This window comes from Cantharellus anzutake, assembly GCF_015039405.1.
Source record: "Cantharellus anzutake strain C23 chromosome Unknown EI90scaffold_65, whole genome shotgun sequence".
Lineage (NCBI taxonomy): Eukaryota > Fungi > Basidiomycota > Agaricomycetes > Cantharellales > Hydnaceae > Cantharellus > Cantharellus anzutake.
In genome coordinates, this window is record NW_024067015.1 from 315,010 (window position 1) to 337,933 (window position 22,924).

General features: G+C 49.4%; 7 protein-coding genes across 7 annotated transcripts; 3 read left to right on the forward strand and 4 right to left on the reverse strand.

Annotated features, from left to right (window-relative positions):
* Positions 1–1,408: 1,408 nt before the first annotated feature.
* EI90DRAFT_3146988 (uncharacterized protein) lies at positions 1,409–2,454 on the reverse strand (the record flags this gene model as incomplete). Its single annotated transcript, XM_039065488.1, has 6 exons — positions 1,409–1,462; positions 1,531–1,587; positions 1,640–1,807; positions 1,863–2,035; positions 2,086–2,145; positions 2,175–2,454. 6 exons carry the CDS (start codon positions 2,452–2,454, stop codon positions 1,409–1,411), a joined length of 792 nt encoding a protein of 263 aa, XP_038911215.1.
* A 489-nt stretch (positions 2,455–2,943) lies between these two features.
* Positions 2,944–6,970, reverse strand: EI90DRAFT_2935685 (armadillo-type protein; the record flags this gene model as incomplete). The annotated part of the gene is made up of 11 exons (XM_039055145.1): positions 2,944–3,075; positions 3,130–3,569; positions 3,636–3,857; positions 3,909–3,986; positions 4,040–4,113; positions 4,170–4,225; positions 4,278–4,432; positions 4,485–4,674; positions 4,725–4,841; positions 4,904–6,843; positions 6,895–6,970. 11 exons carry the CDS (start codon positions 6,968–6,970, stop codon positions 2,944–2,946), a joined length of 3,480 nt encoding a protein of 1,159 aa, XP_038911216.1.
* A 252-nt stretch (positions 6,971–7,222) lies between these two features.
* Positions 7,223–9,819, forward strand: EI90DRAFT_2935697 (uncharacterized protein; the record flags this gene model as incomplete). The annotated part of the gene is made up of 12 exons (XM_039055146.1): positions 7,223–7,548; positions 7,615–8,148; positions 8,210–8,311; positions 8,366–8,484; positions 8,530–8,617; positions 8,684–8,949; positions 8,994–9,055; positions 9,105–9,198; positions 9,251–9,325; positions 9,388–9,503; positions 9,556–9,684; positions 9,736–9,819. The coding sequence occupies 12 exons, from the start codon at positions 7,223–7,225 to the stop codon at positions 9,817–9,819; spliced, it is 1,995 nt and encodes a 664-aa protein (XP_038911217.1).
* A 1,330-nt stretch (positions 9,820–11,149) lies between these two features.
* EI90DRAFT_3282129 (uncharacterized protein) lies at positions 11,150–12,711 on the forward strand. Its single transcript, XM_039066881.1, has 7 exons — positions 11,150–11,177; positions 11,231–11,317; positions 11,366–11,704; positions 11,753–12,001; positions 12,060–12,110; positions 12,162–12,240; positions 12,289–12,711. Exons 2-7 carry the CDS (start codon positions 11,231–11,233, stop codon positions 12,408–12,410), a joined length of 927 nt encoding a protein of 308 aa, XP_038911218.1. The 5' UTR covers positions 11,150–11,177; the 3' UTR covers positions 12,411–12,711.
* EI90DRAFT_3076975 (uncharacterized protein) lies at positions 12,286–15,376 on the reverse strand. Its single transcript, XM_039061698.1, has 7 exons — positions 15,164–15,376; positions 15,046–15,103; positions 14,908–14,987; positions 14,457–14,857; positions 14,255–14,400; positions 12,641–14,187; positions 12,286–12,585 (listed from the first exon to the last, which is right to left on the reverse strand). Exons 1-7 carry the CDS (start codon positions 15,264–15,266, stop codon positions 12,545–12,547), a joined length of 2,376 nt encoding a protein of 791 aa, XP_038911219.1. The 5' UTR covers positions 15,267–15,376; the 3' UTR covers positions 12,286–12,544.
* A 19-nt stretch (positions 15,377–15,395) lies between these two features.
* Positions 15,396–16,571, reverse strand: EI90DRAFT_3001034 (ubiquitin-40S ribosomal protein S31 fusion protein). Its single transcript, XM_039056323.1, has 7 exons — positions 16,495–16,571; positions 16,416–16,440; positions 16,279–16,362; positions 16,076–16,229; positions 15,972–16,018; positions 15,829–15,916; positions 15,396–15,769 (listed from the first exon to the last, which is right to left on the reverse strand). Exons 2-7 carry the CDS (start codon positions 16,433–16,435, stop codon positions 15,683–15,685), a joined length of 480 nt encoding a protein of 159 aa, XP_038911220.1. The 5' UTR covers positions 16,436–16,440; positions 16,495–16,571; the 3' UTR covers positions 15,396–15,682.
* Positions 16,572–16,634: 63 nt separating this feature from the next.
* On the forward strand, positions 16,635–18,415 carry EI90DRAFT_3157645 (P-loop containing nucleoside triphosphate hydrolase protein; the record flags this gene model as incomplete). Its single annotated transcript, XM_039066125.1, has 10 exons — positions 16,635–16,705; positions 16,767–16,831; positions 16,882–17,015; positions 17,067–17,149; positions 17,211–17,290; positions 17,346–17,505; positions 17,555–17,636; positions 17,691–17,820; positions 17,877–18,009; positions 18,060–18,415. 10 exons carry the CDS (start codon positions 16,635–16,637, stop codon positions 18,151–18,153), a joined length of 1,032 nt encoding a protein of 343 aa, XP_038911221.1. The 3' UTR covers positions 18,154–18,415.
* Between the last annotated feature and the right edge of the window lie 4,509 nt (positions 18,416–22,924).

A 22,924-nucleotide genomic window follows, 5' to 3' on the forward strand; every position in this document is an offset into this window, starting at 1 on the left:
TCGCATTGTGACCCACAACTTGCATTTCGTGATCGGTGAATTGAGTTGGCGAAGCCGAAACGGTTTGTCGACGGTGGCGGGACTGAGAGGTTCTGCGGGTATATCTGAGCATTCTTTGGAATGACTTTGGGATCATGCGATTCAGGGCTCTGCGCTGACCGCTGGTAAGCCCATCGAGAAACATCTCCGAGTCAGACTCAGCACATTCTGAATGCGACACTGATTCCTCGTCTATATCTCGTTGAGAGTCGGAGTGCGGGTGCGAAGAAGAGAGATCCCGATGAGAGGGCGAGGAAAGGGTTGGAGAGGGAGAAGCGTCTGAGACGGGGGAGAATAGTTTATTTTTAGAGACCGCGGCTTCGAGGAAGCTGGTTGATTTTGGCGGCATACTCCCCCTTATCAACTGCGAACCATTATTACTGTTAGTACCTTCTGGCGCCGGGCCCGGTGGCGGTCGTGCTGAATTGGAATCGCGACCATCAGAGGGGGGAGAATATTGCCTGTGCCCTTCCCAGTCTTTGGAATTACCATCTCGCAGAAAAAACAGTCGAGACGGCTTCTCTTGGGAATTTCCATCCTCTAGCCATGATAAATCTGGGTTTATATCTCGGAGCTTGACGATAGCATCTGCTTGCCCTCCCCTTTGCATTTGCTGTACATATACTCTGTTTTCATACCGATATGGATGGATTTGCTTTATATTCCGCTTGCGTAGGCTTCTTCCATGGCTCGGAGCATCTGCAGCTGCGCCGAGGGCGACCTCTGGTGTCATGTCGACATGACCTGAAGTGGATTCGTCCGACGAAAACGACCTGTCACTAATAGACGACGGATTCAATGGTTTGGGACTGGGGATGGACCGCTGGGCGTGTAAGGGCGAGGTCCATACCCGATCCTTGGACAGTTGTGATGCGGCGTTATCTGCAGATGTACTGGAGCAATCTAGGGAATGCTTTAAAGATAGCATGCACTGATAACAGCGGCTTCTAACCTATGTGACTCAGAGAAGAATATTGGGCTTGGTGCATGCGCACTTCCCTTCTCGTGCCTGTTTCGTAATCTCCCTTCGAGGCCCGTACATATGTAATAAAAGCATCCTCGTCGGAATCTTCAACTACGCCCATGAATCAGAGCATGCATTCGTCTGGGTAGCTGGGGGTGGCCGTCTTTGCTTGACTGGTCTGTCCAATATCTCGGCATACGCCGATTGAAGCATGTTTCAATGATAGTACGTCATATTTTTTACGTCGAGAGTCATGATCACACTTGGGGCACTATCCAATGTAATTGTACAACAGCGTCAAATCCCAGAAGGCAATAGATCCGCCAGTTATTATAACGCGTGTATGAATGGGATATCAATTACGGTAAAGTTGACACAAGCTTGCCTAGATGTGTATTTAACATTTCATACCACCACACAGCCTTCGTCCAATTGAGGCATTCCATCTTCTCCCAGGTTCTGTAAGTATAATGAGTCAACCAGCGCCAGACCTGGCAGCAGAACAACGCATGAGAATAACAACTTACAAATCCTGGAGGTAAGTTACCCATCAACTCAGTTGGGGGAGAACCGTAAGATTGCATCTATGATATGTATGAGCTTATCCATCCGTCAATTTGTTGTAAACAGGTCTACTTCGTTCATTAATTTCATCAGTTCTGCGGAATAAGCTGAATCCCCATCCTTGTACCCTGGCTGCTCAAAGACAGCCACCAGCTCATGTACCTTTGTGTGTTGGAGAAGATACCGATTATTTTCCTCCGCGGAGATCTTCGCTTTGTTTTCTCTGAGATAGATGGGATACTGAGTAGAGTAAGAATAAGCGACGCCCTCATGCACCACCAGAGTAATGACCAACCTTTTCATCCAGATCTTTGAGAGGCTCATACAAAATATCCTTTGACATGAGTTGCCGCATCATGCCTTCAAGGATATCTTGGACATCCTGTCCACTGTCTCCACTTTCGCCCAGGAGATCGTCAAACTTGAATTCCTGCAGCAACTTCGCGGGATCAAACGGTGCCGACAAGTCTGCCTGGAGTAATGACATGAGTTGGGGGGAATGAGATGCCAGAAAGAACCCTCAGTGAAGAGCGAATCGACCTTGAGATTATCTTCGCTTGACTTGAGTTTGTCCATGGCTTCGCGAATCGTCCTCTGGAAGCCAGACCACCCGCATCCGGCGATCTGGAAACTGGCTCGGGGCTCGATCCGCCTGGTGGGGGAGTACCAGAAACTGCCTCGGTTAGTTCAAGGGAATTTCCGTTTTCATAGCTCTCCAATTCTGCGATCAGAAGCTTCTCCCAAGCTTCATGCCTAAGCCTGCCATCATCATTGGGCGTTCTCCCCAAATCCTTCATGAGTGCTTCCATCCCTGCCGCCAGCTCTGCTGCGAAGTCTGGGGGAAGTCCCTCTTCTGGACCGTCTAGGACAGAGTCGCTTGCGGGCATGGATTGAGTCGAGTTGACAGCATGATGCGGGTCGGCGATGGCACTTCTATGGCTCACAGAGGCTGTCCCTGGCCGATTGGGTGGTTCCCTTGTCGCCCTTTGGGGGGCATTAAACCGGTCCAAAACGTCTGGAGCAACCGCAACAAAAACAAGGTTCGAATGGTAAGCGCCGAGTATTGGCAGAGCTACACACCGTCCAGGTCATCTATGTCATCCTCCGTATCGAGCGCATGATTCGGACTTTGCTCATGTAGCTTACACATTCTCGGGAATCTATCGTGAGATTCTCGCGATCACGTTCCTCGGTGTCTTCATCACGTTCCCTCCGACACCAACCATGTTAATGATGACCCCTTCATGAGCCGGGATGGCCGCGCCGCCACGTGATAACGAGGCCGTGTGGCAATATTAATAATGTAGCGGAGTTGGCCGAATTTATTTATCAGCATGTTTGCGTACATCAAGAATATCCCTCATCCCTTCACACCACTAAACCCACATTTGAAGAGGATATCGATCGTACACATTCTTGTCATCACTCAACTCGCCCAAATCAGGATAGAAAGGAACCAACGCATCTGCCGCCCCAAGGTACAGAGCATTGTAGACTCTCCAATAAACCTATTAAGGTGGAATCCATCAAATTGCGTGTGTGAAACAAGGAATAGCACGTACCTCCCGAACCTTGCGAGCAGGGTGAAATAAACCTTGGAGGACATAGCTCAGTAACACCCCAGGACCAAGTGCGACCCTCATTGCTTCAATAGCTTCCATGACTGCTCCAATTACGTGGGGGGATGTCTCGAAGCAATTTGGCCACACCAAGTTAAGCAAATGAGTCATCGAGTCCTCACAGCCCAGACCTGCAACCCCTAGTGCTAGATGCTTTACAATGGTGCTCGCTGTCTGCCGATGGACAAGATCACGGTCGGTGAGGGCATCTTCGAGCATCGTGACGACTGAATCACAGTAGAAAGCGGATTGGGGTCCAACATATTCGAAAACGAAGGACAGTGCTTTCAAGCAACCAGTACGAACGTTGAGTTCCGCCGTTCGGTACTCGTTAAGAATTGCAGGGATACACGTGAAGGGACCACATGTTTCCGCAACAATCGCTGTGTGAAATTATCGCCCCAGTATGGATAACGGGTACTTATCAGTGGACTATGGAGAGTACGCACCAATAGCTACTGTGCTGCAGACGCGACTCTGACGTTCTTGTACACGAAGATTCGTAAGTAGGACCGAAAGGACATCTTGCGGGCCGAGTGTTTTTGCAATATAACCGAATGTGTTCACCGCTGCTCGGCGTATACCCTTCTTGTGGGCCTTCAGAAGATCAAGGAGCTCGAAACAAATACGCATCCACTCCCTGGCAGGTACGTATTCGGCGCCACGATCAGCTGTCGGGGTCATGTTAGCGGGGGTAAAGCCTAACGTGTCATGACACAAACCTATGCGTCCTATCAGGTTGATGGAAGCTTCCTGCACCTTCTCGTGACGATTCCGTAGGATGGGTGTCATGCGAGGCACTACGTGGACGAGGTGAGTGTAACGAATGGGTGAGGCATAGGATGAATCATACAAAGATCTTTAACGGGAGGCTGCATTTGTGTCATGCCCACGACATTGGCAATGGCGCCTTCTGCCGCTATAATACTAGACCAAAGCTTCGGCTAGAGTTTCATAGAATAGTAACTAGATGTAGTGCATACCTTCCCAGGGTGTCGGGATACTCCTCTCCCAGCTGCTCGAAGAGCACAACACCCAACTATTTGGATATCAACTACTATCGAAACAGTGAATCATCAGAATAGGCCTACCCGACTGAGAAGCTGGTCCTCTCCGCATTGCTTTATAACGACCGCAAGCCGAGTAGTTAGGTCAGCAGCCTGCTGTCGCACTTTCGCACTTTTGTTGTTTAGCCGCCACAGAATCGTAGTGACAATTTGAGTCAGATACGGCTTTACACGTATCCCTAAGAAAGGTCAGAACTGGTAACGGGAAACTCGGTAAAATCTTACGCATACCCAGAGCATTTACAACCGTCCCGAACCCATCGAGCATCACCTGGTCTTCAGTTGTTTGTTCCTGGAAAGCGTAGATGATACCGTCGACTAGCCGGATCTCCAGTCGTTCGTCTATGTCGGATGCGCCCAAAGACATTACCACTTTTGTAATCGTCTCCATGACCATCTTTCGGTACGGCTCTGCTTCATCCTGTTGGACACAATAAGTGGGGACTCCCCAAAAATTGCATTCTTACCCACCTTGAGGTCATTGACTATTCGACCCACAATCTCGGCAACTCCGGCTTTTTGTGCCAGTTCAACAGTGGTTTCTACAACTTGACGATAGTTCCTCCTATCCAAAGCCATTCGTCGAACCTAAGGGTAACAAATGCGATGTCACTACACAAGGTATTGTCCAAGAAGAAATAGCTACAGACCCAAAAAGCCTTAAAGAATTCAGGCAAAATATCCTCTTTAATGTATACAGGAGTGACTCCTTCAGTTGCAGCACACTGCTTTACCACCTTGAGCACTATCTTCTTCATCTCCTCATCCGAACTCTGAAACTCCCGAATCAGAATGACTGTCACTTCTTTGGTATAATAGCTCGCATATTCGGGGTCCATAAGCGGTATGATGAATCCGATTGCTTTGAGGAAGGCAGCAAGACCTTTACCGCGATGCTGCCTAATTCCGATCCACAGGGGACGTAGAACGGAATCAAAGGACTCTATTCCATAAGGGGCAGCGGCTTCAGCCAGAGCTGCTAAGCCCAAGGCTGTCATGGTGCGAACCTTCTGTTGTTCATCGGTAAGGCCATGAGCAATCGCATCGACAAGGTTTCTAAGGTGTGGTAGAACAGCGCATCCCATCATGATAGCGATTTGCTGCACAATACGGATGCCAGTGTGACGGGCCTGCCATGATTTTTTGCTGCGACAAACAGCCTTCAGGAAAGGGAGGAGAGAAGGGATGCCGAGAGCGGAGGCAACGACTGAGAAGGCTCTGGCAGTGGTATTGCGAACATACTCGTCAACATGATCGATATCTGGGCGCATGGTCGAGATCATATGCGCAAGACCGGCTGCTTTCGATAGGTTGGAAATGATCTCACGGCCTTCGACGCGCGCGTAATAATCTTCGTCAATGAGCAACGGCTCAATTACGACGAGGATTTTATGGACATACGGTCGAACTAGATCGTCCAGCTTGTAAAGCACACGATCAATCACCTTGACAAGAAGGTGGCGTTCTTGGTCTTCCAAAGTCCGTTCCATGAGTAACGGCAAAATTTTATCGAAAAGTGGACCTGCTCCAAATTCTCGGGCCTTGTCTGTGATCTGCCGGAGTGCAGTTTTACGCACCGGAGGCGTTCCATTCTTAATCTTCAGCAGTAAACGCATAATCTTGCGTTCTTTCAACTCATCCACAGAAAGCTCCGACTCATCCTCTTCCTTCAAGATTTTCTCAAAATACTGCTTGTCTTCTGGCTTGAAAAAAGCCAGGGCACCAACGCCGGGGATTTCGGTTGGTACCTCCGGAGCCAGGCCAGAAGCGGCAATGGTTGCCGCTGCATCGGAGTCATCTTGAATTTGGAACCCTGACACAGGAAGTGTTCCAGTCGCCAATTTCCGTGATGGATGCTGAAGAGCGTAGCCTTCAGGTGGGGTTACTATGGTATAGCCGGATGATGGGAGTAGCGCGTCCAATTCTTCGTCGGTCAGGTAGCGATTATGCTTGTCATCTGCAGATGGGAAAGCACCGCCCATGGGTAAGGAGGGTATTCCACCTAAGCCAAGGGGAGTCGCAAGGATGCTAGAAACTTGATTAGAGACAACAGGTGTCTGGTCCCAGCGCGAACGTTTAGGCGTTTCCTCTGTCGTTGCGGACAAGACATGGGCAGGCGTAGCATCCCATCGTGATCTTTTTTTCGGGAGGGATTCTTCCAACACCTCATTGGACCACTCCTTCGTTTCAGCAACGGAAATCGATCCGGACTCCACAACATCCCAGCGACGTTTTCTGCGACTTCCGTTGCCGGAGGAAGTATTCACGAGTGAAGCAGCTGCTTCGAGATCCTCACGGGGGGGTGTTTTGTCAAGATCCATTTTCTCTTTCCCTTCCTCCCTCTCCTGGCGAACCTTCTCTTCAATGGCTCGACGGACTCTTTGCTCTTCCTTTTCCACTCGGGCCACCCGCATCGCTTCTGCGTAACTGTGTCCTGCAGTGGCATCAGCATCCTGAGCGAAGGCGTCCTTGCTCACGCCAACTTCTCTATCAATGGCAAAGCGCCTCTTGTGATATTCGCTCTGCCGTGAGGCAATCTGTCGCTTATTGGCGGTTTCAGCGAAGGGGTCGAAGCCCTCTTCCTCGATGACTAAGAGGCGTGTCATGAGCCGAATGAAGAAAAGAGACGAGGAGGGCGTACTCTGATTAAATTCATCTAGTATTTCCTTCGGGGCCGTGTATGATTCTAGCTGGCGAGGTGAGGCAGGTGCAGACATTACCGTTGACAGAGACTTGGGGATCTGGTGGCTGCGGCCAACTCCGTCAACCTAAACGTGACTGAACGCTGGATTCAATATGGGCGGGCGCTCGGCGAGACCCGTCCTGTTCGTCTAAATTTCCCATAATCCAACCATAAATTATGACGGAGCCCAAAGGCATACTGTTCTCTCAGTGCGCCTTCCAAGTTATCTTCATGCATACATTGTTCTCAGCCTTTGTTCTACAGCTTTGTCAGTCTTGTCGAGAAGATGGGGTCCGTTAAGCCACATCAGCAATCAGGGAGAGGCCACACTACTTTTCGCGGCACACATGCCATTTCTGTCTTTCGTCAATTCAAGGCATGTTTGTGCGTGCCGCTGCGCAGGGGTGAAAGTCGAGCAATATTTCGGATGCTTTTCCCGGAGGAAGACCATAGTCGACGATATGATATGCAGGAAAGAAAGCTCGCGCAAATGCTTATCTCAGTCATGAATCTCAGTCACAACGAGGGAGCATGCCTGCTGAAATGGTCAGAAAACAGCTATGGCCATATGGCTGCGGGATGTTTAGGGCTGGAATTGCAGCGTGTCCTTTTGTTACGAGTGCGTTCACTTTTGCTTTACTTCGTTGCATTATGGATGATGTTCTTTCACTTCAAGAGTCAGCCGACAATGGATCATAATTCGCCCACTTTATTGCGTATTGACACTCTTCTCGACGAACTGGCATCAACTTCGGCCTTTTCTGCACCTTCTGATCCGCCTACAAGAAGAGGCACAAAACATATCCTGGGAGACTTGTTCATGTTTCTCTCACCATGGGAGTCCGCCTGCCTGGCACAGATAATTTTGCGTGATATTCGACCGCTGCTTTATCCGTTGCCCTCAGAAAACTTCACATCAGCACTCTTGTCTTATAACTCCAAGGCCTATAGTCGACTAACACTGCAAGCGGCTATGCGTGTATGGCATCCTTTAATGTTTGCGATCTATGGCCGAACATCTTCTATCGTGCTAGCAGCAACAATGATTGAGGATCTCGAACCATCATGTACCGAACGTGATTTTCGCGTTCCTGTCGGACTCGCACCCATGAAAGTTCCAAAGTGTGTAAAGGGGACTTCCTGTGAAGGGGCAATCGGTCTCCTGCGGAACGGGGGTCTCATCTGGGCAGAAACTAAATACGACGGGGAACGGTCAGCTTGAAAAGGGGTTTTGTTGAATTCCCGGCATTGATCGACCATCTTTCCGGTATAGGGTCCAAATCCATGTCGATACATCCCTTGAGTTTCGTCGCCAAATCCGCATTTTCTCGAAGAGCGGCAGGGACTCGACGCTCGACAGAATCGCTTGCCATTCGTGCGTTAGGTGCCTCTCTCACAGATTGATGATCATCTGAAGCCAAGGGTCTAGTATCATTCGGGAGGCCCTTAATATACGGCTGACAGATGAATGTGGTCGAGACCCTCAAACCTCCGTTATACTAGATGCGGAAATGGTTGCCTTTTCAGAGGAAACGCAAACAATCGATGGTAAGGTATCGCATTTCTCGACTGAAGCAGACGCTGAGTGTAAAGTAGAGTTTTGGAGAATACGAAGTTTGATCGAGGAGTCCTCGCGGGGTCACCGATGGCGCCTGCGAAATAAATCAACTCCGACTGCCACGTAGGTTGACTTGGAGCAAGGCTTCGACACGTCTGATTCTCGATTCCGCGCTCTCAGCCAGGACAGTCAATGCTCTATCGTTTCGGATATCTCGAACTCTGGGATCCGTCACTTGATGCTGATCTTCTTTGACATCCTGCATTTCAATGGTATTGATTTGCTTCATCATATCTACCGTGACCGCCGCGGCCTTCTGGAGAAGACTATTCATAGTCAATTTGGAAAGGCCATGATCGCACAACGGCGAGAGGTCGGCGACCCAGACGTTTCATCAGCCCAGACGTTGCGAACACTTTGTTCCGCTTTTGCGCAGTCCCGGTCCAAGTTTGAAGGTAATGGGAAATGATACAGCAATGCCAGGACTGATGTGTTGCAGAGGGTGTTGTGCTGAAGTTGGAGTTATCGAAGTACAATGACGAACGTTGGCCATGGGTTAAGGTAAGTTGTTTCACTTGAAGGCCGTTGTTCGAAGTTTCAACTGCCGCAGCTCAAAGCGGACTACATTCCCGGCTGCGGAGACTCTGTCGACCTGGTGTGTTTTGGTGCGGGATGGAGTAAGGACAGAGCAAGAGATTTGAATGGTATCGCTTCTCGATTTCTCGATTTCCCTCGCTCACTTTGCTCCACCGTAAGTCGGCACCGACACCTACACGGACTTCTTGGTTGGCACTCTGGCGGACGATGGGGAATTAAACAATCATCCTGTATGTAATAGAAACCTTTGTTCCCCATAGGTGCGGCTCACCATGGTCCCTGTACTTAGCTCGCAGCACGTGCTCACATCTGCGGAGTCTTCAGCGTTTCGTGGGCCAGATCTCGCGCCGAGTTGGAGGAGCTCAATTTCCTGATTCGGTCAGAATTTGTTGCAAGGGATTATAATGGCTTCGTACGTGCAGGTCGCTCCGATTAACGAGGGCGCTAGACTGACGCATCTGGAGTGTTCCGCGATCACGTCGTATTCCGTTGAGAATCTTGGCACTAGCGCCACTAGGCCCAGCGTGTTATTTGAGCACCCAGTGCTGTGTGAAGTGTACGGCGCTGGGTTTACGAAAGCACGCGGTCAGAGCGTGAGTTGTGAAACCTCCTCCCCGACAGTGTCATTAAATCGTGCGTTTAAGTACTATGAAATTCGCTTCCCAAGAATATCTAAAGTATGGAGGGAGAGTGAGAGGCCATGGATGGAAAGTATGTCAAGTATTTAGGTTCACAGTGAACAGCCCTGAGTCGCACTTCTCAGGTATCACCGCTTCTGAACTTCACAACCTCGCGCTGCAAACCATTGGCAGGGATTCTACCAAGACGACGTTAGCTGGGTTGGTTGACAAACACTGGGGTGATGCTCCGACCGTCCCAGACTCCCGTAAGGAGCAGGCAATCATGGACAAGTGGATGGGAATCTTATCATCCGGTAAACAGCAGTCAAGCGAGGTAGCCGCATCCACTCCGCAGGATCTTCTCTGTGCCGAACAACTTCAAACCTCCCAAACAGCGCCTAGCTCATCCAGCTCCACGTCGATGAAGTCAGTACCTGGGGAACAAGGCCAGTCTGTTGCTGGATCATTTGTCAGCATCAAGCCGAAAATTTTCGTACGGTCTTCCGCCTCGTTGCTTGGGTGGAATGAGTTTTGCAAAGCAATCGATCAGGCTTTCGTCTTCATAGACAAGGGTAGCAATTCAAGACCTCATTGGTGGTCTTTGTTCCGTTGCCTTGTCCCGAAATCGAAACGCGTGTCTACCCTCAGTGCATTATTCTGTGTATTAGACTCACACGATGCTGCAGATTTTAAGGGGAGATCCAGTCGATGCGTTGCGTTCATTAGCCACCAGAACGCGGCAAAGTTCGGGTGCCTACATACACTCAACCCCAGGATCACTGTGTTTTCGTTGGAGGAGTTGTACGATCAGTTATCACACAAGTGCCATCCTTACTCTACGTTTCAATTGTCTCCTTTAGGCATATGCGGTCCGCAGGCCGCGATGGAATAATAATACGCATTTTTGGTGAACCTACTGCAGCTTCCCTGCCCTTGGCGCAGCCCACAGTTTGCAGGATAAATATCCAGAATAAACAACTACCTACTGCAGCTTTTGCGGCTTGGTTGGTTTAAATTCAAAGACTCCAGCCAACGTACTTCCATGATTTTGGGTTCTATAGCTTGGACAGAGGAGGATGGGTACACTCAGATCGGACTAATTTTTGTGTATTTATTCAGAAGGCCCCTGTCCTAGCTTGGCGCTCTCAGGAGCAACCCGAAGTTTGCATTGCACATGTACACTTATCCCGGAACAGCCCTATACATAACACGCCGCCATGGCTTCGCCACAGTACACCCAAGACAATCAGACAGCCACTTTTTCTGCCCTGCGGTCAGCGTCCTTGTTCCTTACGATACCTTCCGTGCGTCCTGGAACTCTTATACAACGGGGAGCAAGGGCAAGTCGTTGAGCTACGCCAACTGTGTAGACCGACCCTTTGTCCACTCTATTGGTTCGACACGTCCCCGCAGATCAGAGACCTCAACGAGTTTCCCTAGACACCGATGATCCGAGCGAGCTCATTGTAATTCCTGCCTTATAAGTTGTGGATCTGGCTCACGATGAGTTCTCGCATAGATGGGAAACTCATGGCGGGCGCTTGCTACCATAGCACACGAAAAACTGCTTAGAACTCCACAGCTTGCTCCAGGTGAAATCTTCAACGTGAGTCATTCCGTGCGACAAACTCGTTCCCTGGAATAATTAAAATAGCTCTGGTGCCTTCGATTGAGCTCACTTGCAAGAATGCGCCTGTTCAACCAAGCTGCTGCCGAATGTACAAACCTCTGGGCTATGTTGGACAGCTTTCATATAACTGACCACAGTCACGATCCAATCAATGCGACTGTCCCCTTTGAGCTTTGGTTACTGCGTGCGAGAGCGAAACTATGGATGAACGATGCCTATGGTTATCTTGACGAGCTTGCGTCACTTATTAGAATCTGCAAAAGGCGGGCCAAAAATCCGACTGTCTTCGGGGATCCAATCCTATGGAAGGATCATGCTTGCCGGATCCATCTATTGATTGCAGGCCAACTCCTTGATTTGGAGGTGTGTCGAGTTGTCGGTCGTTCATCTTTCGATCTCAAGCGCTTGTAGGATTTTCAAGGTGCTCGAAAAATCCTCAACGGATTGTTGAGCTCCACTCCGCTCTCCGAAACTCTCATTTTAGCGGCGGAACGTACAAATTTCCAATCTGGTCATATGGAATCAGTACAACAATCGCTCAATGGTGGCCTTTCCATGAACGGATTAGGCTCAGCTTTACGAGCCATCGCCGAAGGCAGATGGGGTGATGCCGTTACTACGCTGCAAGCACTGATTGCTCAAGATACCGGAAATCTCATGGCAAGATGTTCCACGTCAATGACATGCTGACAGGGTTGCTCATTGCAATTACCTCTAGGCCTACAATAATCTCGCCGTGGCATTACTGGGAAGTGGTCAGGTAGAAGAAGTAAGCAGACACCATACATCCAGCTCTTAAAGGTACCTCAATGTTAAGCAGGCCACTCGGACGCTCGAGCAGGCATTGAAAACGTCTCCCTCCGCATTTCTCGTCGCAGAGCCACTCATATTCAACCTAGGTGTGCATGCTGTTGTAGCTGGCAGCCATGTTCCTGATGACCCTTTAGCAACCTTATATGAATTGAGATCCTCCACAGCATCCATTAAGAAGCACGAATTACTTGTGGAGGCGGCAAGATGGAGTGGAGATGGCATTCGTGGAACATGTTTGAAACTCTCAACATCGTGATACTGGTGATATGCTACGTCAGCAGCCGCAGGAAAATTCGCCAGCATCCAATGCGCAAGCCGAGTAAATAGTATCTTCTCACTTCATGCTGAGTCTATCTCGAGCAATTGGCTTCGCGTTGAAAGAACAATGACCTATCGATGAGTGCGGAGGTAAACATCCAGATCCTGCCATCCTGTACAAGGATGTCCTTAATATACAGTGATATTTAGTCGAGTTTTTTTACTGACCTCCTCCTACTCTGCACATTACTTTTCTCGTCTCGACGTGGCTCACAATAGATTTGGGATTTGAGCGATTGATTATCAGCAGGCGGCATGCAAGAACCTTTCTTCCCAGTGAGTTCGAAAAAGCATATTGGGCTTTTATCTCTTCTCCGGGTGAAGGGACCGTGCGGTTATGGGGGTCAACACGCTCGACAAAGAAATCGTGAGGAAAGGAGTTGACAACGCGAGCGACTTCAACATCCAGAGGATCGCGGGGATTCCCAATGAGATATTTCTCTAGTCCAGTTGGTTCGGCTCCTGGTGTGAACACGCGATTCACGTTGCTTGAACGTGATGAAGGTCGAGATGACATCGAGTACGGCAAATCGCGATAACTGGATGGTGGCCCATAGCGAAGGCTGTTACGTGAAACGGCCCTGTTGCTCCCAAAAGTAAGCAATGGAGCCTGAAGACTATTGGATTGTCCGTCGGGATGTTCTGATGTGGAGGCAAAATACGACACTGAGTTAATAGCGGAAGGGCTTGGGCTAATGGAGCAGTCTAAACCCGGAGAAGAAGCTCGTAATCCGCCACGTGGAACAGGCAGTAAAGATGGGCGTCGTGACTTTCTATCTTTCTCCTGCGGAGTTGTATTTGGTGATGGGGTGAGACTTGAGACAGGAGATGATATCCCCGTGGAAGGGTCGGCATGAGTTGCAGCTCTTGGTGCAGGTATGTGGCTTGGGGTAATAGGGCGCGGGTGACCACACCTAGATTCGGCTCGGGGCTGAGCTTGGCGTGAAAGGGGACGGAGTGACGTTACCGTCTGTGAGACTTCCCGGAAGGCCGATCGGGGAGGGACTGGGGGCTTGCTCGACGTATATTGGGATAGCCTGGAAAGACTCCTGGGAGTAGCGTGTATTGATCGGGTGGGGTGCGGGGGAGTTAGCGCTATTCTCGATTTATCGGATAGTTTGGGATCAAGCGACGAGGAGCCACGATTGGGCTGAGTAGAGAAATTCCATCTTGGTTTCGTCTGCTTTATGGTTTCATTGCGATAATCCGGAGAGGGGGTTGACAATTGTGCGCTGCTACTGTACTTATGCTTTGAATCCAGGGCCGAAGTTTTCTTCAGTGTGAAAAGGGAGCTCCGATGTCGTAGAGTGGGCTCACTCGAGGGAAGAGGTGGCCCAGTGGCGTTGCGACTGGGCGTTACTAGCCCTCTTTGGGCCGAACGTGCGATCCTCGCCGCCAGCTTTCGGAAAGGAGAAACGGATCTGCTCATGATTGACGATGAGGAAGCTGCTCTACTTTGTGTAAGCGGCGTTCCTTTCGGCACCAGAGATGGACTCGACATCAGGGATCCCTCACTTGGATCGAAATCTTGGTCTGTGAGGTATGTCCTTACGGACTCCATATCTGCTCCGGTGGTTGATATTCGATCACGCAAACTTCGCCACTTTTCTCTCATATCAGCGTGTCGCCGAAGGCATTCCCCATTCTTCGTGACACGGTCGCGAACACCTTTATCCAAGACAGAGAGGACTTTTGAGACTGAGGGAACATAGTATCTGGTTGCCACGTTTAACACTGAATAGTCATGCAAGTGAAGTACAACGAATCAAATGATGTACCCACTTTTTTTTAGCATGGAGAGCTTTGTCTAGTTCGCTATGCAGATTGAGAAAGGCTGAATATCGGTCGGAGAGAGTGGAAAGCCCTGAGGACGTCTGGGAATGGTTGTCTTCATTTTGACGGTGTTTATTTACCATCAGAACAAAGTTCTATGTCAAGATTTGCGAAGTGAATCAAGATGGATTTGCCACGAGATGGGACTCACATCGCATTGATTTACGACTTTTTCAAGAGAGCTCATCATTCCATCAGCTTGATCGCTTGCGTTACGGAATACAGCAAGCCACTTGTCTTCCTTCAGTTCATCACGCAAATTGCTTACATCGGCTTGAATTGAAACCCACTCGGCACTGACAGTGGCTTGTTTTTGCCGTAACACAGCATCCACAGTTTCCGCTTCGCCGCTGGAAGGACCTTCATCGAAACTGTCTCCCAGTTTGCGAGTCTCCACGAGTGAATTAACGGAGTGTATGCCTCGTGCGATGACTTCCAGGCGCTCATCCAGTCTCAATAAAGCCTGATCAATAACAGATGAAAGGGACGAAGAAGAGGATGCCCCATTGACTGCGTTAGAGCCGTAATCTTGATGCCTCAACTCCTGTATCTCTGAGCCAGCGGATGAGGATCTAATTGGAACAACAAGCAGTAGCACACACCAAATATACGCGTCTGGAGATCAGATATACGGTACGATAATTCCGTTAACTGCGACGAAATGACCAGAAATTGGAGATCTCTGCAGGACGTGTGACTGTTCATCCCCGTGTGTAAAGGAATGACGACATGGACCTTACTCTTGACTGCGCTGTTTTCCTTTGTCTAGGATGCACGACCCAGTGATTGTAGCATCTTCTAAAGCAAGAGTTCATCTTGTATCATACGCTTGGAATGTCCCATGTGTTAGATGCTAACCGGAAACCCTGGTAGAAATACTGGCTGAGGATGTGGTGCTGGCAAGACTCAGAGCGCGCATTCTAGTAGCAGGCGATGGCGAGCGGGCAACGCATGAATCCATTTTCCTAGCTGAGGCGCGGTAACAAGACTCAGAGGTTCCCTGAACTTGAGACCTCGATGTGGTAGAGCAAACACGATTCTTGTCTGGTGGCTTAGGGCCTTATGTAATCTGACTCCGGAGAACAGAATCCGGGTTATTATTTTTAACAATTCACGAGATGTATGGGGAAATCCACCTTGTCCCTGGGACACTGGACCGAAGTGATGCAAGTGATAATTATATCGGTAGCTGGTGTTCACGTTCACACACCCTCCATTGCTCACTTGCTGATAATTCCTGTCATCTAGGCATCTCATCACAACACATATACTGGCACGGATAGCGAAACATGATAACATGGCGGTTATAGAAACGTTAATTCCCACATGTACGAAAGGGGGGAAATGACGTCCATTCCCGACGCCAGCGCGGCGAGCTTAGACAACAGGAGGTTTGGTGCCAGGAGCAAACATGTACGTAAGACCACACTTTCCACAAGACTGCCTGTCTTGGTGGAAAGCCATCTGGCAAAAGGGTTAAGTTCCCGCGCTCGTACACAAGGCGACTAACCCGAAACACTTACGAAAATGCCTGCTCCACATTCAGCATTTGGGCACTCTCTACGAAGGCGCTTGATTTTGCCTTCGCTGTCAATCTTGTAGTATTTAAGACTGAACATTGAACGTGTCAGCATTGAGGATTGAATAATAGAAGTATTAGACTCACATAGCCAACTTCACCTTCTTGCGCTTGTGTTTGATTTTCTTAGGCGTCTACAAACAAACTAGATGAGTTCTCATTAAGGAAAAGTCTTTTCGGGCGCGGCGTACAGTGTATGTCTTCTTCTTGCGCTTCTTAGCACCTCCACGAAGACGGAGGACAAGATGAAGAGTTGACTCCTTCTGGATGTTGTAGTCACTGAGAGTACGGCCATCCTCCAACTGCTTCCCGGCAAAAATCAACCTCTGTTGATCAGGAGGGATTCTAAGACTGGTATGAGCAACGCAAAGGCGCCGGAGGAAAAACAGCCCACCCCTCCTTGTCTTGAATTTTACTCTTAACATTGTCGATGGTGTCCGATGTCTCCACCTCCAAGGTGATCGTCTTGCCCGTGAGGCTGTAATTCATGTTTAATGCGCATCACATCAACTGCATCGAGACTCAGCTGACGTTTTCACGAAAATCTGCATATTCACTGTGGTAGGGAATGTAAGTATGTTACTCAAGCACAAGATCTTGTCGCGCATACCTTCCTACAACTCACTGTCTATCCAACTGGGGAGGTGGAATCGTCGACGGAGCAAGTAAGAAAAGATGTGAGATAGTTCTTTCGGGTTTATCCGTTAAGCACCATTTGCATCCGCAATCCATTGAGTTTGGGCCGCCACAATGGACTCGAGGGCATCAGCGTTCGAATCGATTCCAAAACAGCCAGCGATTGGAAATGACAGTCTCCCATGGTGCATGATGGATCCTGTTGGCTATCGTATCACTACTTAGCGTTGATGTTGCGATCTACAGGGTCGAGAAATACCGACCTCACACGCTTCAGGATGTGGTGTCCCATGGGGATATAACCAATACCAGTCAGTCATTAATCTTCCTCATTGGCTGTCTTGATTCTAGTCCCATCAAGTACAGCAGTTCATCAAGGGAAACCGACTGCCCCATCTACTGCTTTATGGACCTCCTGGGACTGGGAAAACATCCATGGTACTGGCAATGGCCCGACAACTATATGGCGATGAATTTAGAAGACAGATTCTTGAGGTATCGGGCCTGATTTCATCACATTTCTCCCCTGCATTCATTACTCTTCAGTTAAATGCTTCTGATGACAGAGGCATTGACGTAGTTCGTGACCAGATAAAGGATTTTGCGGACTCTGGGAGATTATATACTGGGTATGCAATCATTGAAAACCACTTATTGATCCCCGACTGAGCAGGAAACCCATCTGTTGAGGCTCAAAAATGATATAAAATTGATTATACTTGATGAAGCCGACATGATGACACAGGCAGCTCAAGCAGCCTTGAGAAGAGGTAAGTATTCCGACTAAGTGCTCATTCGCTCCCGGGGATGACCCGCCTCATCTAGTGATCGAACAATACACACGTAACGTCCGATTTTGCATAATCTGCAATTATGTGAACAAGATTATCCCGGCTATACAGTCACGTTGCACCCGGTTTCGTTTCAGCCCACTCCCCGTTGAAGCAGTCCAACTAAGATTGTCCTCTGTCATTGAAAACGAAAGGTGCGAGCTTCTCAAATGGTCGCCTTCAATATCCATTGAGAATCCCCAGGGTTAATATTACGGAGGACGGCAGGAGAGCGCTGCTGAGGATTTCTAAGGGTGACATGAGGCGTGCTCTCAATGTGCTGCAGGTACTCATAACACGTGGCTTTTCCCCTGAGGCACTAGTTCACTCATGAATTCAGGCGTGTCACGCTGCTTATCCAATGACAGACGAGGCCGCCGTGTACAGCTGCACTGGGACACCACATCCTTCCGATATTGCTGCTATGGTGAATTCCATGTTGACGGACGATTTCTTAACCTGTTACATGGGTACGTTGGATGATTTCGAGATGAACGAGCGGTGAGGTAATCACATTCCTCAACAGCCCTTTCGAAGATGAAAATCGAACGGGGTTTGGCCCTGCAAGATTTGATATCAGGTTCCTTTGAGTACATCCAAGGGCTTGACTTGCCGGCCCCCGCAAGAGTCTATTTACTAGATAAGTTAGCTGTGACTGAGTAAGTGGTGGATTGTTTCCCGATGCGAGGCGATTTGATGTTTGCCTTAGATGCTCAATCTCTGCTGGAAGCAACGAGAAGCTGCAACTTGGTGGATTGATAGCAACCTTCAAGCATGGCGTGCAGATGTCTGTGATACGCTGATACTGGGTGACACATTCCATGTTGCACACAATATTGTATCACTGTTCCCAACTCTGACTGGCAATGGCTGTCTTGTGGGTGGGTCATGAGTCCGGAACGAGTCACCACTCAATGTGCATTACTGTACCCGCACGACCAATTACCGGTCACGCATCACACTGACGTTCCGGTTGAATGATCCTTGTCACACCAATTTTTTTTGGTGCCCAAGTGGCTGTGTGAAATCGGATTAAATTCAATGAAAACAAAAGCCGTCTGCAAGGAAGTAGTTTTTTTGGTGTAAAATGTATCAACACGAAAATTTGCCAGTTGGACATTTCCAGCGCCACTGTGGCTGGTGTCACACCAACCTTGCCACCTCTTCCGGTTGCTTGTCACATGTCACAAGGAGAAGCCGGTTGACTATTTTGTGTCACACTCGGAACCTCAGCCGGTAATTGGTCGTGCGGGTACAGTATTCTCTGCCACAATAATTTTCCTCTTGGATGTTCAGGGGCATCATGAATGCTTACCTGTGTTACCACTTGTACTTAAATATGAATAACAACCAGTCACTGCGATTAGAGCAAAATTATTCTGTGTACTAGACTTGTACTGTTACAGAAATGGGTTCCCAGGGATGCTTTCTGTCCTGTTCTTATAGCCTTTGATTTGGCACAGTTGACCCCTTGTACATTGATGATGAGTTATCTGGAAATGGGGTAGTAGTTGTCACGAACCTAATGAGCGTGGGAATGGAGTGGAGTGAAGCAAGAGTCGTGAGATCATGAGCCAGAAGTCACAAAACCATGAGGCCTTGGGACTCTCTTGGCACCTTGTTGCATTCCAGTTCTTGTCCTGTGTCAGGGGACGACTCCCGGGTCCCCATGACCCTCCCCTATGGCCCACAGCCTCAAGTCTAACCAGCCCTATCCAGGGCACAATCCTACTGTGGGTCAGAGATGAGAAGGAAGTTAACTTCTCATCTTCCCACAGTGGCCACAATAGATCGAAAACTTCTGGAGATATCCAGAAGTCACATGAGGCCCGAGACCCAAGGTCCAGGCCATCCAGCTGCATGGAGTGTCTGGCACAGGGTGTGCACGGGAAGTGCAACAGCTGGGTGTGGGCACGGGTGCAGGTGTGAGTGTGGGTGTGAATGCAGGTGTGGGCTAGGTCAGGGTGTATGCCCTGACATCCTGTCCCAGACTGTGCAGCTGTTCAAGAGTGTTGCTGTATGATGTGACAAGGCCCAAGAGTGAAATGGAGTGACCAATGAGCATTGGTGGAGAAAAGTATGTTTCCAAGCATGGTTTGTGTTAGATGCTGTGGGTTCAGATGATTCCAGAATGGAATTGGAGACTCATCAAGGAGGGACCTTGGCCTCAGTGACTCAAGTGGAGTGCTGTGCCATTGTGTCAGGGACACGTCTGGGGTGGAGGGGGCCCGGATGTAGTGCCTGGCAGAGGGACCCTCTCAGGGTGCGAAGCGAGCGTGCATGCTGGCAGGCCCGATGTGGGACAGCAGTCCCTGGCCACTTATACTGAAGTGGAAAAGGTGAATTATTATTGAAAGGGAAAACTATACTAACTTACCTGAAGTGGAAAAGGTGAGAAGAAGGTTACTTCTTCAGTTCCCACTTCAGGTACATTTATGTACATGTGGCTTGAGTCACATGATGGGTGCCACGTCATCCTTGGAGACAGCTGCAGCCATCCGGGTGTCCCTGCGGGGGATCCCGAGGGCATCCGGTGCAGGTGTGCATGCTGGGCACAGCGGGGAGCCATCTGGGGTGTCTGGGCCAGTGTCAGGGCACGGACGGTTATCCGGCCGGCCCGGACCCCTATCCGGATAGGTTGAGTACCCGTAAGCCGATATCTGCGTGTGATTTGCCGTAGTTAGAACGCAGGCTGTATTCAATGCGCTATTTCCGCTATCGCGTCATCCCTCACCCGTTATCGCCCCCTTATCCGCATGATCTATTCTCCTATTTCATGTCACTTCTCTATCGGCTACCATGTGTTCCCAATGTAGCCGCGCTCTTATGAGTTGCAGAACTCATGTATATAAGGCCTTATCGCCAGCTGGGTTGGCCCCCCAGCTTTTACAACGACTAGTTTCCCAGGGAGATTCTTACGCGCGAATTGACGCGCAGACTCTGACAGCCAGATGGGTCAATAGTACATTGATGCAAGGGAAAGTGGTCCATGTAAATAGAAGGAATAAACAGGAAGAGAATGGTGGGAAGAGTGAAATAAAGAGAAGAGAAGAAAGAGAGAAGGGGAAGAAAGAGAGAAAGAAAGGGAGAGAGAAAGAGGGGGAAGGAGGAAGGAGAAGGATGGGCAGTGGGGTAGCAGGTGAGGTGTGGCCAGGTGGACTGGGTGGACCTGGGTCAGGCGGGTGTGCCCTGACACATTGCTGGTTGTCCTGTTGGTCCTTAATTTTGGATCTAGCAAGGGAAAAGTCTCTAAGTGTCAGGGCCCAGCCTTCACTCCAGGATGGCCCTAGGGGAATCCTTCCAGTCACTGGGGTATCTAGTGGGGCATCAGCAAAATATTGTTATGCTCCTGAGTGCTCTGGAGTATGGAGAGCACTGGGAGAATCAGGAGGAGATTGGCTGGTCCAGGAACAGCTCATTTCCTCTGGAGTTGGCCAGGTACTCCAGGGCACTCCCAGGAGGGCATGGAGCATTGCTTTGTGCACAAACATATCCAGTAAATACAATTTAAATGCTTCAAAGTGTATAGGGTGTCAGAGACCAGATCTGGGATGAAAGACGATGTCCTGTAGCAGAGGGCTTTGGCCTCAGTGACTTATACCAGGAGCACTGTGCCTAGTAACATGTCCATGCCCTAATTTACTGACTGAGAGGGAACACTAGAAGAGGGGGGAAACTCTAGTTGATTTTATCACTGAGTTGTAACGTATCTACAGGTTAGGTATATATAGTTACAGAGGGAGTCTAGAAGTCGGGCCTGTAACAGCAGGGGCTGATGGAGTGGAGCTAACGGAGTTACAGGTTAGCTGACTGAATATTACTGATGAGTTGGGTTATGGGGTTTAATGGGGTGATGGCTATAACCCAGGAGTAGAAAGGAGGGATCAGCCTGAAGGTAGACTTGCAGGGAAGGCAACTAAGTTGCCTAGCGGAAGTGGGGGTGTGCTTGTGGATGTCGGAGCTGTCCAGAGACCTTTGGGGTTCTGTACTTAGGGAGGCATAGGTAATATATTGAAATGAGGGGGTGGTGACCATCAGGGTAGCTGGAGGGGATTGCTGAAACCAGAGGCTCTGAGGTTAGTGACGAAGGAGTGGAGGCAATCTGGAAGGGCCAGAGGTGGTGGAGGGTGATGGCTGTGGATGGATATGACATAGGGGTGAGAAGCTTCTGGGAGCTCCTGGAGCATTTGTCACAACCAACAAATCCCAGGGCTCTGTCAGTGGCGAATCAATGCTGATAGGTGAATCTGCTGACCTGAAACCCAGCCCTCAATCTGATGTCTGGCCCCCTGCCCTATCAAGTGAGACTTGACCAACAATCAGACCCTGGACCCTGCCAGCATTCCAACTTCACCTCCAGTTCCCAAGCCTTTGGTGCTCCCAGCATCTGGTCCCTCTGGTTCCTCCTAGTCTTATAGCACCACTCAGTCTCACATCCCTGCCCCCTCTGCATCCCCTGCATATTTTGCCTCTTCCATATTCTCCACATCTTCCGCATTCGGACCTCTGCCCACATCTGGACCTCTGCACCCTCTGCACCTTGGCCACTCCTGGTTGCCCTCCACACCCTGTGGTCAGGTCAACACTCCCCTCCATACCTTTGCTGGCCATCATGCTGTTCTCGTTTGTGACAGCACTGATGGACCACCCTCTGTCTGTGGACTTATGTAAGGAGTGGTAACCCCACCCTTCATTCATTATCTTATTGTATATTTGTCTCAATTTAAACATGTATAAACAATGTATATACAATAATGTGGGAATTTGGGAAAAGGAACAGAACTCCTTTTCCTCCCCATCGTTGATAATTAAAGCTCCATACAGCTCAACTTTATTGACGACCTGAGGATTGAGGAGAACTGGGGTTGGAACCTACACCAACCCCTTACAACTTATCAGCACCACGCTGATTCCTGTGTCCCATTTTGCAGACTTGTGTCAGTGCTGTGCGCCGACCCCACTTTTCCTTCAGCCTTTTGCCACTCAGCAGCATACATTCATTCCTTGCTGAGTGCCTATTATGTTTATCCACTCATTCACTTAACTCGCCAATATCAGCATTTGATCTGCTTTTATTGACACTAGGTTATTGGTCCTATTGTTCTTCCCATCAATAACCCTCACCACTCATTGTTGTTGTTCATTCCTCACTTCCAGTTCCTGGGCTCTTGTCCATTATTTAGTTTGACAATCCCCACTCATTTCCATGCTGGACTGCACTGGACTGCACCGGCCCTTCTATATTTCCTCTTTCCTATTTATATCTTGTAAATACTTTCGGGGACCTCAGTCTGAAATCAACTAGAGTACCCCCCCCCTGTCTGGTCTGAGTCCCTCCTTCTGCAAAGGGGCTTCCCCCCTTCTGAGTCCGTGCTCGCGGAGTCCGCACTCCTCCTACAGGCCTGCTCCACCCATAAGTCTTGTTTGAAGTTCACTGTAAGTGTCAGTCCATAAATAAGGGATCTCCCCCAGATGTCAAGCTCAGGGCACAGCACTCCACTTGAGTTGCTGAGGCCACAATCCCACTCTACTAACTCTGAACACTGCTTCTGGACATGCTGCATATTTCTGCCT